We start from the raw sequence: 13,589 nt of genomic DNA, 5'->3' as shown, positions 1-13,589 counted from the left end.
TGAGATGCCGCGTACGTCTGCAAAAGACGGAGCAACACCGAGCTGCTGAGGTGATAACGCCAAGCCTCCTGATCCTCTCGGATGCCGTGTTGGCGGCTCTGTCTCCAGACCATGCCGCTTGTACAAAAAGAAAGCAGACTTGGGATGGTGCCATCTGGGGTAACTGTCAAGAGACGAGCTTATCTTGTTAAATCTCTTGGGTATTGTTTCACACTGCTCCAATACGTAGCTTTATCATAGCAATATCTAGACTTGATGGGATGGCAGACAGGGGCTGCTATCACGCTAAGAAACCATTTCCGGCTGGGCATTGTGCTCTGACCGTTTGCCTCCTGAGCCTGGGTATTCTGACACTGCAAAACCGCAAGATCGCCATCCCGAAGCTTCGTCCAATGAAATCATCCTATACATTACCCATGTCAAAAGGTTAGACTATATTGTCGTGTCTTAATAACGAACCCCTCATAACATTCTTACTTTCTACAACTACTCCTAGCCAACCTGACCCCAGACCTTCGTTCTATCGTCGGAATATAGGGAGATCTTGAGGATCTTGATGTTCGCAAGCCTACTTTGCTCGCGATGTTAGCACATTTGCTTGAATTATGCCTTGGGATTGACAGAGGTGGCCTTGAGAAGATCAATGGATCAAAAACGATTGACGACTTATCGTTTCGATATTCACGAGTTCTATTTTCGGAATTGGATTCACGATGGTTCTGCTAGAATGATCGCTGTTGGTTATAGGATGAGGCAGTTTACAACTAACAACCTACTAGGTAGTACTTATGGAGTCACGACGTTTCCAGATCGTCTATATCGCCATGTGAAGGTTGTTGGTCACACGATCAAGCTAAATCGTAAATATTCACTTAATTAAAACATTAATTGATGAGCTTTTTAGAAATGATATCGATATGAGAACAATTAGGTTGTTGTTTTGAATATATAATCCTTTTGCGAAGTGATATGTATTTGCGTAGTATGAAAGAACCAATCCACGCCAAAGATCCTGCTAGGGGAAAAGCAGACCTTCACCAAGATATTATGTGAACACCTGCGTAAAGTCTAGAGTAAATCTATCCTTTTCGAGTATGTGCCCAGTAAGATGCGTTGTTTCACGGACGTGGATCAGTCATCGTGGTGTTACGAGTCATCAAAGAATTATAGGAGGTCTGACGGACTGTGTTAAGTTGTACTTAGGTAACAAAATATCAAGAGAGGCAAGTAAAAGAGGTTGTGAAGTCATGTCGGCGCAGCGGCTAAACAACCAATGTGATTCATTACCAACAGATTCCAGTTCCACCTCAAGCCATAATTTATTCAGCTGTTGTTATTCTCCCATAGTATAAGGTGTACCGTCTGGATGGGAACCGCCATTGCTTCGACATGGACGCAAGGGAGGCGGGAATAAGACATCTTGAGAAGAATTTAATCTAACTCGGACTGGTACAACGATTGAATGTCACTGTCTTGAAGTACTCGTCCATTCTTATTTTTGAAGGTCTTTGTTTAGGATATCAAAGAATAGGTATCCACCTCCCGGAAAGCTGCAGCGAAGCTAGAAACTTCACATCCTACTACCTTTAATACACCCGTCTGATCCGAGAAAATGGCAATAGCTCCTTGGGGTATACCCCCGAGAGAACAATCGTATATGCCACATACTTCTTCGCCTTTAAATCCGTCAAATCCCAAGGCATCGCTGAGACGACAGAAGCGGGATGAACAGAGCCGAACCGTAAAGCACGAGCAGAGTCCTACGCAGAGGTTGATGCGCCAGAAGGCTGCGCGCGCATGGAGGACGATGTCTTCTCGGGATTCCACCAGTGCAAGCCACGCCCGAACTACACATAACGATGGTGATAATATGATATCGAGAGAGCAAATAAATGGTTCTCATCCCGGTCACTCTCGTACAGAGTATCTCCCAGAGAGCAAATATCAGGACGACATACCAAGTATACGGCAAATCGATATGGAGAAGCAAGCATTTGCTGATGGGAGATATCGGGAAGAATGGCCACCAGAGAGGAATTACCCTTTCCATTCTTCAACGACAAAGCGTTTAATAATAATCATGGCGATTTTATGTATTGTTGGAACTGTATCGGCATTGCGTATAGTCGCAATCGGCAGAATTCAGGCTTGGCGGACATGATAATCATACCTCTTGTTTATGCGAATGGATAACTTTTTTTTCTGTTACTTACCTCCCCAGGTAAATTTCACCACAGAATGAAGAGTCAGGTCCGTTTATCTATCCCCAATACCAGGTCCATGTATCCCTTCTATATCCTCATGACCCCACCGTCGTTAAACACCGTCCTGTCATCACACATTACGAGTGGTCGTTTTTTTATTACCAATTCATCACTTCGTCTTGGTCGTATCTGGAGGTTTGGCCTTTTGTTCTCTTTCCTTTTGGATCGCATCCTCGACTTGCCATATCGCCCTCTCAAGCTCAACTTCGAGTTCCGGAATTTCTAGGGCCCTAACAAGCTGCCGCCCATTCTCCTGCGAAAGGAGTAGAGCCTCCTCATCGGAAATCTTCGATTTATTATCAGGTAGTGGCTTTGTTTCTCCTATATCTGCCGTCGACTCCTTTGAGGTGGTAGCGCGGTTGAAAAGTGGTGTATAGATTGAGTTGAGGGCTGGAGATGGTGACAAAGACAGGAGATTATTATCGCAGAGGAATCGAATGTGTTTTCCACCAGCAAGGGCGCGCCAATGAGACCATGCTCTGTACATGAGGTAGAAGAAAGGAAGGTTGGGTATTCTAGAGAACCGACTGTCAAAAGGATATACATATGGAATGCATACTTAGGGCAAATACACTTACACCGGGACAAGGGCGAACGGCGCACTGATAGGCATTCCAATAAGACACCATATTAATCTGGATCTATGCAGAGGCTCTCGGTCTGTGCCTAACGCTCGTAGTACATTTATAGCATGTTTCGTAGGGATGATATCCTCGGGGTAAATAAGGAGGTTCTTATCCTTTCCCAGTACTTCTTCTTCCCTTCGTTTAGTAGACAAGGGAGGCACCGATTTCAGACCCCATTCTTCGAAATGAATTCTTCTCAGTAGATAATTTCCATAGACGACAACTTTCTTTTGCCAGCCAGCTTCCTTCTTCTCCCAACCAGACCAGAGTTTTGCAGCACGAACGGCGGCCTTGTCGACTATAGTTTGCTTGTCTTTCGGTAAGACTTGGATCTTCTGGCAGTAAAGTAACGTTCGCCGGGTCGAGATAGGTAAGAGGAAGAACCTCATTATTGCGGTCGACGGCGAATATTAGATCGCGAGTGCGACAAGTTGAGCTAGGCTAGGGAAATTATGTCGTACTAAAGCTCCTGTTACTTCATCTCTCGATAATTTCAAGCGAAATCATTGTTGTTGTATGGTAGCAATGGATTAATTGTATGACGTTGAAATTGTAGCTTTTTTTTATACCCTTGTCGGAAGAGTATTCTTAGGGTAGCAAATGAAGATGCGCTGGTGACGCATGTGAACTAGGATCGTGCTGTGGCTTGCGCCTTCCAAGGTTGCGTATTTCGAACCTTATGGCCTGCTACTTAGGTACATCCTGCAAATACCCCGGGTTCGTACGTTTACATGTGGCGGTACCAGAACATGAACACTACCCACGTGGGTGAGTAGAGATAACGTTTACGATCGTTGTATAAGACATCCAATACCATGGATGGTGGATCACATAATAACAGTAAAAATATAGATAATTATAACAAATTCGAAGTTGTGAAGAACTTACTTTTTGTGGCTGAACAATAGCACAGTGGCCACCAATATTTGAATACTAGTTACAGATATACATTATTGACCCACATTTGAAACGAAACAAATTGATCCTTCCTAGCTTAGAAGCTATGACCATCTATCGACCATATGATCTTGATATGTACATATCCCTGCCAAGACGAACCTCTCCCCGGCCAACGCGCCCAATCTGCTGGAGTGCTGGGGCTGACTTAATTTAATTATCTTGCGCTTTTGTGATCACATAAAGTTTGTCATCCTTTCTCCAGCATACATAATTCGAACTTGCCATTCTCATCCTACCTATATGGTACGCTCGAAAAGCTCTCTGCGCCGTGTACTATATATCATTCGTATTTCTTTTCTCGTCTCCATAAGTTTCTCCATCTTCGTTGTTCCTGTCTTCCGGTCAAAACACGTCATGAGAGGGTCGTATTGTTCATATGACATTGTTTAAATAATCCTCCCACGCCTACTTGGACTTTTCTATGCCCTCGAATCGCTTTATTCCTTCTACAACCGATTAATAAGTAATAGTTTATATCTTCTTCTGCTTGACTACCTGGGTGGCTCTGCGCTTTGTTCTGTTACCTCCATATTTCCTATTCTGGTACGCGTTGGTATTTGGAAAGTTTGGTGAAAGTCGGCGCCAACGGGAACGCGCAAAGCACTACGTATCTCTTAGTGGCGATTTTCTATCAAACGCTATTCCCCCACCTCTTCCGAGTTCCGAACGACATAAAGCTCCTAGCTATATGAGAGGATGACTAGTAATCCAGTCTGTCCAATCGATGATCGTGGTCCTTTTTCAACTTTATCCTTACCAGAATCCCACATCCCTATGAATTTGTCGCTTCAAACATTGAGATGACCCGGAATCCTTTGAGGATTACTGTACCTGCTTGGGTAGAGCTATATGACGAAGATGCACACGGACCCAAGCAGGATAAACATCTTAAGCCTCCTAGACCAAGCGTCCACCCAGAGCAGAATAAGGGAAGCCGACCGTTAAGGAGGAGGGTATCGAAAGATGGCTATGTCGACTGGGTTGATGAAAAACATGACCGTGTATCCAAGCTCCCTGTATTCCTAAGGAAACGAGCCGACAGGCCAGGTCGACGATGGGATCATTTACGCACGGCAGAACCTGTGATTATGGGGCTTGGTTACCGAGCACCTAATGAAGACCCATATGAGAGATGGAGAGATTTCATCCAATCCTCTTCCTACGGCCGGCGTGCTGATGATGAATTCGAGGTGGTACCGTACGCGACTTTGGAACAGCAAATGCCGGGCCTCGACCAGCCAGTACGGAGTCCATTTCACCCATTGGATCTTAAGACTAAGGGGAGGTCGAGGAAACAAACATGGTTCATGCGAATTTCCAACTTCGTACTGAGACACCCGATTGCACCACTCATTTTCCGTCTAATAGTCCTCATCACTTCCATTGCGGCTCTTGCCCTTGCGTGTAATATCTTCCAGAGAAATCAGGATCCGGAAATTTCAGTCGAAAATATTCCGGAGACGTCACAGGCAACCGTTGCCATAGTCATCGATGTTGTCGCTATCCCTTATATTCTTTATATGACCTGGGACGAGTACACAGGGAAACCTTTAGGACTCCGAGCCCCGGCGCAAAAGATTTCGCTCACACTGCTAGACCTTGTTTTCATCGTGTTAAAGTCCTCTAGTACGGCGTTGGCGTTTGAAGCATTGGTGTATCATAGTGGCGATGGGTTATCAACAGATTCTAGTTGGGAGGGAATGGAGGATGCATCTCTACATTTGGCTAGGGGGCTCGCGGCGCTGACGCTAGTAGGGCTGATCGCCTGGATTCTGAATTTCACTATCAATGTGTTCAGACTTGCGGAGAAGCTCGGTGGGATAGATAATGTACATGAAAAATAATTCAGACGAGCAGATGAATAAATATTTCTTAAAACATATGATTATGGCATCTCGTCTCGTAAAAGATATATGCAGCAATGAAAATTGGAATATTTAGACATCAATGATTTTAGACACAGTATCAAAAGTACCCATGTATCTTTTGGAGGGGCAATCGCGTATTTAGGTACCTAAATGGTTGATTTTCGATGGTGGGGGCGGAGGCGGTAAAAAAGACACTAACCTTTTCAGGTGCTAGGATTATCAACTTGTGCCGTGCCGGATCAGTTTTGGAGTCTTGCTGCTCTTGTCACCAGGGCTGCCTTAACTCCCAGTCTTAACTCCTAGTAATTCATTGCGGCGACCTTGAAATCTAACTCCATTCACTCATTCACACCAGTGACCTCACATCAATTTTCGACGTCGCCCAAGTTTCATCATACATTTGCATTTCGTTGGTCGCGTCGCGTCTTTTCTTAGCTCATACTTTTATTTCGTTTTAGGTGTTTTCTAGAACCACGCCGTTTGACGGTTTAAGGACTGCGAATCTTCTTTTCGTTCTGGTCACGGGTCTGGAATATTCACACCAGGCTGCCAGGTTGGCAGACACCTGTAAGTTTCCGGCGGTCTTTCCTCATACTATTGCACCTGCCTTCCCTTCTCTTCACACTATCGGTTTGGAAACCATACAAGGAACATAACTTGCGCTTGCCTTCGCTTTTCTTCTTCTTTTCCTTTTTTTACATATTCTACATTACCTTGTCCCTTCACTTCCTGCGGTCTTTAATCGTTCACCCGCCTTTTCCCCTAATCATTTTTTCTACTCCGAACTAACTTGACTCTTGAGTACCAGTCTATCTAGAGAACTCATCACTCCCCATAACACTTTAAACATTAACGCCGACTTGACCATCATTTCTACCCGACGTCCTCTTCGGAGGAAAGCCCTTCCGATTCTCCCGCCATCATGTCTGTAACGGCGACTCGATCCATGCCGCCGGTGCCAAACCGGGAAGATATCGTACAAACATGGGAATACCTTCAGGCCGGTATTTCTAAGATTATGATTAATTTGCAAGATGGCATGGACATGACAACGGTATGCTTCCATAAGCCCCTCATAGTTATCTATTCCGCAGCTAACCTTTCATTCTAGTACATGGGCATCTACACGTGAGCCTACCACCCCCCTCAACTTCCTAGCTATAGACTGACAAAATAGTGCCGTCCATAACTTCTGCACGTCACAGAAAGCTGTTGGCCTGGGAAGCTCTAACGCCGTAGGTCAGGCTCATAGAGGAGGTATTGGCTTCAACTTCTCCCATTAATTCACTCTCGCTAACAATCCTACTATAGCTCATCTCCTCGGCGAAGATCTGTACAGGAAGCTCAAAGAATACTTGACCGACCATCTGAACGGCCTCTACGAACAATCCAAGGCGCATACCGACGAGGCGCTCCTCACCTTCTACATCAGAGAGTGGAACAGATACACCGTCGCCGCCAAGTATATCCATCATCTGTTCCGTTATCTTAATCGACACTGGGTTAAGAGGGAGATGGATGAAGGAAAGAAGAATACCTACGATGTGTATACATTGCATCTGTATCAATGGCGCACTGAGTTCTTCACCCTTGTGAACAAGAAAGTCATGGATGCTGTGCTCATGCTGGTCGAGAAACAGAGAAACGGCGAGACCATAGAGCACCGGCAAATCAAGCAGGTCGTCGACTCCTTCGTATCCCTCGGCCTCGATGAGCACGATGCCACCAAGTCGACTCTTGATACCTATCGCTTCCATTTCGAGAAGCCCTTCCTCGCTGCGACCGAGGAGTTCTACAAAGCCGAGTCCAAACAATTCGTTGCGGAGAATAGTGTTGTCGAGTACATGAAGAAGGCAGAGACTCGATTATCCGAAGAGGAGGAGCGTGTGCGCATGTACCTCCATAACGATATAGCATTGCCGCTCAAGAAGACATGCAACAAGGCGCTAATCGCTGACCATTCGGCAATGTTGCGAGACGAGTTTCAAGTTCTGCTAGACAATGACCGAGAAGAAGACATGGCCCGCATGTACAATCTCCTGTCTAGAATTCCAGACGGTTTGGAGCCTCTCCGGCAGAAGTTTGAGACTCATGTTCGTAACGCCGGCCTAAATGCGGTTGCCAAGGTGGCTTCGGACGCTGAGAAGCTCGAGCCCAAGGTCTACGTCGAAGCTTTACTCGAGACGCATACACGGTATCAAGGCTTGGTTAAGCGCGCATTTGCCGATGAACCGGAATTCACTCGATCGCTAGACAATGCTTGCAGAGAGTTCGTGAACCGCAACGATATTTGCAAAGCAGGAAGCAGCAAATCTCCCGAACTCTTGGCCAAGTACACTGATGTGCTTCTGCGCAAGAGCGGAACTGGTGTGGAGGAAGCCGAGCTTGACACTACTCTGACACAGATAATGACTGTCTTCAAGTATATCGAGGACAAGGACGTTTTCCAGAAGTTTTACTCGAGAATGTTAGCTCGACGCCTCGTACATAGCAGCTCTTCCTCAGATGATGCCGAGACCAGCATGATCAGCAAGCTCAAGGAGGCATGTGGTTTTGAGTACACGAACAAACTTCAACGCATGTTCCAGGACATGCAAATCTCCAAGGATCTCAATACTGGATTCAAAGAGCACACCAAGGGTCTCCAATTAGAGAAACCAGCCCTTGACTCCACGTACTCGATCTTAGGTACTAGCTTCTGGCCGCTGACACCTCCTAACACGACGTTCAGCCCACCGGCCGAAATCCATACGGATATCGACCGGTTCACTCTCTTTTACCGAAATAAGCACGAGGGTCGTAAGTTGACCTGGTTATGGCAACTCTGCAAAGGAGAACTTAAGACCGGGTACTGTAGATCCTCGAAGACACCTTTTACATTCCAAGTCAGCGTGTACCAGATGGCGGTTCTATTGATGTTTAACTCCAAAGACGCCCACTCGTACGAGGATATCGCATCGGTCACCCAACTAAGTAGCGAGGCACTAGATCCTGGTATCGGAATCCTTCTCAAAGCCAAGGTCCTACTTATGAAGCCCGACGGTGAGAAACCCGGTCCTGGAAAGATGTTCCATCTTAATTACGATTTCAAGAGTAAAAAGATCCGAGTCAACCTAAATGTTGCTACCAAGTCCGAGCAGAAGCAAGAAGAAGCAGATACCAACAAGACAATTGAGGAGGATCGACAATTAGTGTTACAAGTATGTTTACCTTCCAGTCCATTTTTCATTACAGTTTTCGGCTCTTAAAGGGTTGCTGTTACCTTTCGGTTTTCTTTCGTTGAGTCAGTATAGAGTGTAATACTAACCATGATTTAGTCTTCTATTGTCCGAATCATGAAGGCACGAAAGAAGTTGAAGCACGCTCAGCTTGTTGGTGATACAATCAACCAGATCAAGTCTCGTTTTGTCCCCAGAGTTAGTGATATCAAGAAGTGTATCGAGATTCTTCTTGACAAGGAGTATCTTGAACGATTGGAGGATGACGAGCTTGGTTATCTCGCATAAGCCCACTAGTCCGAATTTTCCCGCTCCGAGAAAAATTGCATTAATTCTGCGCATATATCCCCGATAATTCCCTCTTCCGGTATCAGTTTCCCGGCGGCAACTTGATACTCATCATCACACTTTCCGAGGGTGTAAAATCAAAACTTGGAGATTGGTTCCTTAAAAGAACTCGGACATGGCTGGTTGGTTGGAAGATTATTCGAGGCGGGCGACGTGGACGGTTCCTATTTTTTACGCATACGACGAGGCTCAGACAATTCTCGGGCTTCCCGATTTTCGGGTACTTGGAGGCAGATGATGGAATAATGGGACTGCTGCATACTAGGTGCGTTTGACGACGTGACGAAATTGGCAGCCCGGAAATCGGTGGCACGTATTCATGGAAGAGCCGCAGTCCCCCCTTTGATCATAGAACTCTATCTCCCACATTGATGAACGCAACGCTCTTCTTACCCACGTCACCATTGCTTCTAGTCTTGCCTACGAACCGAGTTCGCTCGGCGAGTGATCACAAGTCTAATGAAGCCAACCCACCTCTATATCTCTTGCTATGTGTCGATGAGTGCTATAGCAAACCCGCAAAATTCATAGACACGAATGAATAAATTCGCTAGATACATTTCAACATTTTCACCGTGAATACTTTCCCTTTTTACACACGTAAAACTACACAGTAGCTACATATGCCCACCCTTTCTGTTTTGTGGTGATGTGAGAATCGTGATCAACGTGAAAGTAGAGATTAATGACTGGAAATATCAAATCGTTAAGACGTTCTTAGTGCCTAGGATCAAGACTAACAGTCAGTCTAATCCATATCACAGCAAGTCACGTCAAGTCCTAGCACAAACAACTTTTCAGCGTTAATTATTTCATTGTGATCCATGATTCATAATTCGTCGAATTTCAAATCGTTTCGATTCATTTCATCCTACCTACTACGTAATTCGGCTGTGGGCCATCGTCATTCCCCTATCCCCATCCCCAAGGGTATCTAGGGAAGGAGGGAGACGTGTATAATATAAATCGGTACCTCCACATCCCTCATCTCATCCGCGTGTCTTGCACCCCCGTAGTCATCCCGTCAAATGCTCCTAGCCATAGCTATGCCAAGAAAGCCTCATCCAGGTCTAGCCGTACCGCTCTATTCGGCCCTTCATCCGTTGCTTCTTAAGCAAGCCTGCGTTCTTATCCAATCGATGCCTTGAGTACTTGTATCTCCTTTCCTACTATCATCCCTCGCGGTCATACCTTTATATGTAGGCATCGTATATATTTGCCGCTATGCGGTTGTCTCCACAGCTGCTTTCGGCTCCTCTATCTTCTCTTTACTTTCCTCCTCACTCTTTTCTTCGCTCTTCTTCTCCTCACCCTTCTTTTCCACAGCTGCCTCCGCAACTTCACTTTGCTCTTTTACTTCTTCTAACTTCGACCCATTGATCGTATCACCGCGTTCCGGGGCCGGGGTAGGCTTCCGGACACTAGCCGGACTAGAAGCTCCACTCTCGGTCGAACCCGCAGTATCAAGCAGACTCTCACCAAAACTATCTTGAGTAAGCGGCCTCCTATCGGTACCCTCGCTAGACCGGTGTTGCACATCCGACATTTGGATTTTTTCGGTAGAAGTAAATCCCGGGGACGAGAGTGCCGGACTGCTAAGGGGCGTGGCGTTCTTTTCGCTGCCCGAATCCATGTTAAACCCTCTCGACAACCGTTTACTACCAAATCCCCATCCGCCACTGCTAGCGCTTCCGCTTGATCGACCCCACCCTTGCTTCCGTTTCTGATCTGCCCATGAAGTCCAGCTACCGATATATGCGCCGGCTCTCGAGCTGACCGAACCCCCTGCTTGCTGCGTCTTGCCTGAGTCTGCATCATTTGTCGCGGAACCGTTCTTTTCTGCTGCCTGGGTCTCTTCGGCGCGTTTCCTTTGCGCTTCGCGGAGAGTTTCCATATCAGCATAAAACCTGTTAAACATAGTGCTTGCCTTATCGCGTCCTGCAGCTAGGTTCCTCCCCAGAACCTCCTTGCCAACTGCGAACCTTTCGTCCAGATGGAGGTCTTGAACCTGTTGCTGGATCCGTCGCTGAACATCGTCGACGGTAAGCCCCCCAGCACAGGGATGCTTCGGTTCAACGATGTCAAACAGGTGCGAATCTGTATGTGAACTCCACATGCGATAATTCTCCGTCCTCATCCAATATTCAACCCATTCGTTGCTGAAATCCACTGAAGGGTCCCCCTCGATGTGCGGAAGAAGCGCTTTGGGGTTGTGGGCGTTCTGGGTGAGATAATTATGATATTTGACTGAAGAGATGAGAGATAGGAGATATTCTTCAAATTGAAGCCGGATGAATTCTTCGCTGCCACGGTATCCCATTGTCTTCGGCCGACCTGGATTTGCTTCGTCCCATGTGTCATTCACTTCTTGCGTGATAACATCAATCCATCGTCTATCGGAATGGGAAAGTGCCAATGCGGTGCGTAGAGAGGTGGAGGTAATATTGATCGTGTTCTCGTCGAGGTTGATTAGTATATCGCTGTATCGGTCCCTTTGCTGTAATAGTAATGAATTCGTGCTGCCAACTATATATGATTTAGTGCCGAAGTCCGCCAGGACATCCAATTGTTGCAAGGGCGTGTATGGTCCGAACAAACTTCCCTATGTCTGATCAGCGCATGTTTCAGATGAAAGTAGTGGATCAACTCACCTTGCCGAATATTTGTAGTGGTAGTCCCATGTATGAAAGTAACGAATTTCGGTCACTAGACCTCAAGCTCGTCGGCCTACTCAGATTTTTCTCGTAGTTGTTCAAGTCGGGACCTGCACAGTCTTGAAGGCTTCTAAGCAAACCCGGTATTAAGGAGATGAGGGAGAACTGCATCATGCACAGGCGCTCGCATCGCGAGCCGAAAAAGAGCATCTAACGATTTGTAAGTTCTAAATCGGAACACAGCCGATTTATATCAAGCTACTCACCTTGGGCTGTAGAAGACAACATTTCAGCAACACTAGAGTTTGCCAACGGAACTCCCTTACCAGTTCTCGGAGGCTCATACCCAGGTATTGATCCCTATCCACATCTTCGTTCATCTGACCGCGTGTCTTTTCATCCGCAAGGCTCTCTTGAAATCGCCGCAATATTTCGGTATCACTGAACTCGCGTTGAGCAAACCAAGCATTGGTAACGATAGATAGCCGCTCCCTAAGCATGCCAAAGAATTGCGGGCTGTCCGCTATCACCACGACAGCCTTTTGAACAGTTGAACGCGTCACATCGGCAGGTCGAACCAGCAATTGCGAGGCGTCTAATTGTCTTGTACATGATATGCCGAAGAGAGATGTTGCGGGAGAATCGTCGGTAGCCGGCCGTAGAAGGGTAAAATACGAGAAGTCTTCCGTCGACCTATGCATTCAAATTGGCTTGAGTTAATACTAGATACCTAAGTAAACATGCTTTACTAAAATCTAACTTACGCGTGAGCCCCATCGCTCAGGGCCATGAATGGGAGCAACGTCCAGTCATAGTCGGCTGCTGGGTCTTGCCCTTCGGCTACGCCAAACCATCTCTCGACTTCGGGACCTCGATGGTGGTGGAAGTCTACAACCGTCACCAGCGGTATGAAGCCGGCCGCCTTACCCGTCTCTCCGCCCTCCCCAGTGCTGTTAGAACCCGGGGTGGCCATTACGAAGCTTCGCACGCCTCTAGACAGGCAATATTATAGATGGAGGATCGTGTACGTATAAACTCGAAAGTGGTACTGCTGTCGGCGGTAAATACGGAGGTGGATCGTAGACGATGCTGATGCTGAGTTGGTAACTACACACTCGTTCCCAACCGAAGGTGGAGTAAGAAACGGCAAAGCGGCAATCTATCCAACGGGATTGAAGATTTCCATATAGCTAATACCCGACCTAGTTTAGAAGCTCGGGCGGAGCGGGCAGAGGCGGTGAACTCTTGGTAACAATACAGAATCCCCGGGAGGCAGATCGAGGAGAAAGTACGCTAACCAACCAGACGATGGGATAGGACAAGACCCTGGCGCTTTAATAAAGAGGTCCACGAGTAATATAAAGATACCCGAACAACTAAAAGGCCATAGATGAGTTCAAGCCAAATCGAAGTCGAATCAGATCGCAAAGGAAAGATGTTGATGCCAATGGCCGTTATCCGGTCCAAGTGTAAGCCTGGTTCCGGGAATCTGACCCTGACAATTGTGGTTTTTCCCACCGACGACGGCCAAGAAACCTAACAGCCTAGCAGGAAAGTACTTCGTAGTTCCAGTAACAATGACAAGGAAAATAAGAGAAATAAGAGATCAGATAGATCAGAATAGTCGAGCTTAGCGTCACACAAGTGCCAT

The 13,589-nt window shown here is 46.6% G+C and overlaps 5 protein-coding genes across 5 annotated transcripts; 3 read left to right on the top strand and 2 right to left on the bottom strand.

Annotated features, from left to right (window-relative positions):
• Positions 1–1,275: 1,275 nt before the first annotated feature.
• On the top strand, positions 1,276–2,267 carry GGS22DRAFT_10146 (uncharacterized protein). Its single transcript, XM_047957690.1, has one exon. The coding sequence runs from the start codon at positions 1,613–1,615 to the stop codon at positions 2,159–2,161; it is 549 nt and encodes a 182-aa protein (XP_047824060.1). The 5' UTR covers positions 1,276–1,612; the 3' UTR covers positions 2,162–2,267.
• On the bottom strand, positions 1,985–3,497 carry GGS22DRAFT_150275 (mitochondrial K+-H+ exchange-related-domain-containing protein). Its single transcript, XM_047959288.1, has 2 exons — positions 2,843–3,497; positions 1,985–2,779 (listed from the first exon to the last, which is right to left on the bottom strand). The coding sequence occupies exons 1-2, from the start codon at positions 3,277–3,279 to the stop codon at positions 2,374–2,376; spliced, it is 843 nt and encodes a 280-aa protein (XP_047824059.1). The 5' UTR covers positions 3,280–3,497; the 3' UTR covers positions 1,985–2,373.
• A 541-nt stretch (positions 3,498–4,038) lies between these two features.
• GGS22DRAFT_150273 (uncharacterized protein) lies at positions 4,039–5,770 on the top strand. The gene has a single exon (XM_047959287.1). The coding sequence runs from the start codon at positions 4,651–4,653 to the stop codon at positions 5,692–5,694; it is 1,044 nt and encodes a 347-aa protein (XP_047824058.1). The 5' UTR covers positions 4,039–4,650; the 3' UTR covers positions 5,695–5,770.
• Positions 5,771–6,020: 250 nt separating this feature from the next.
• Positions 6,021–9,843, top strand: GGS22DRAFT_150272 (Cullin-domain-containing protein). The gene is made up of 6 exons (XM_047959286.1): positions 6,021–6,285; positions 6,521–6,772; positions 6,830–6,846; positions 6,896–6,975; positions 7,030–8,918; positions 9,036–9,843. The coding sequence occupies exons 2-6, from the start codon at positions 6,641–6,643 to the stop codon at positions 9,222–9,224; spliced, it is 2,307 nt and encodes a 768-aa protein (XP_047824057.1). The 5' UTR covers positions 6,021–6,285; positions 6,521–6,640; the 3' UTR covers positions 9,225–9,843.
• Positions 9,844–10,085: 242 nt separating this feature from the next.
• Positions 10,086–13,261, bottom strand: GGS22DRAFT_10121 (transport protein Avl9-domain-containing protein). Its single transcript, XM_047957686.1, has 4 exons — positions 12,703–13,261; positions 12,205–12,631; positions 11,936–12,148; positions 10,086–11,886 (listed from the first exon to the last, which is right to left on the bottom strand). The coding sequence occupies exons 1-4, from the start codon at positions 12,909–12,911 to the stop codon at positions 10,507–10,509; spliced, it is 2,229 nt and encodes a 742-aa protein (XP_047824056.1). The 5' UTR covers positions 12,912–13,261; the 3' UTR covers positions 10,086–10,506.
• Between the last annotated feature and the right edge of the window lie 328 nt (positions 13,262–13,589).

Source organism: Annulohypoxylon maeteangense (assembly GCF_022496945.1).
Source record: "Annulohypoxylon maeteangense strain CBS 123835 unplaced genomic scaffold GGS22scaffold_1, whole genome shotgun sequence".
Taxonomy (NCBI): Eukaryota; Fungi; Ascomycota; class Sordariomycetes; order Xylariales; family Hypoxylaceae; genus Annulohypoxylon; species Annulohypoxylon maeteangense.
The sequence above is the reverse complement of the archived record's forward strand: the minus strand, read 5'-3'. Positions and strand labels throughout refer to the sequence as shown.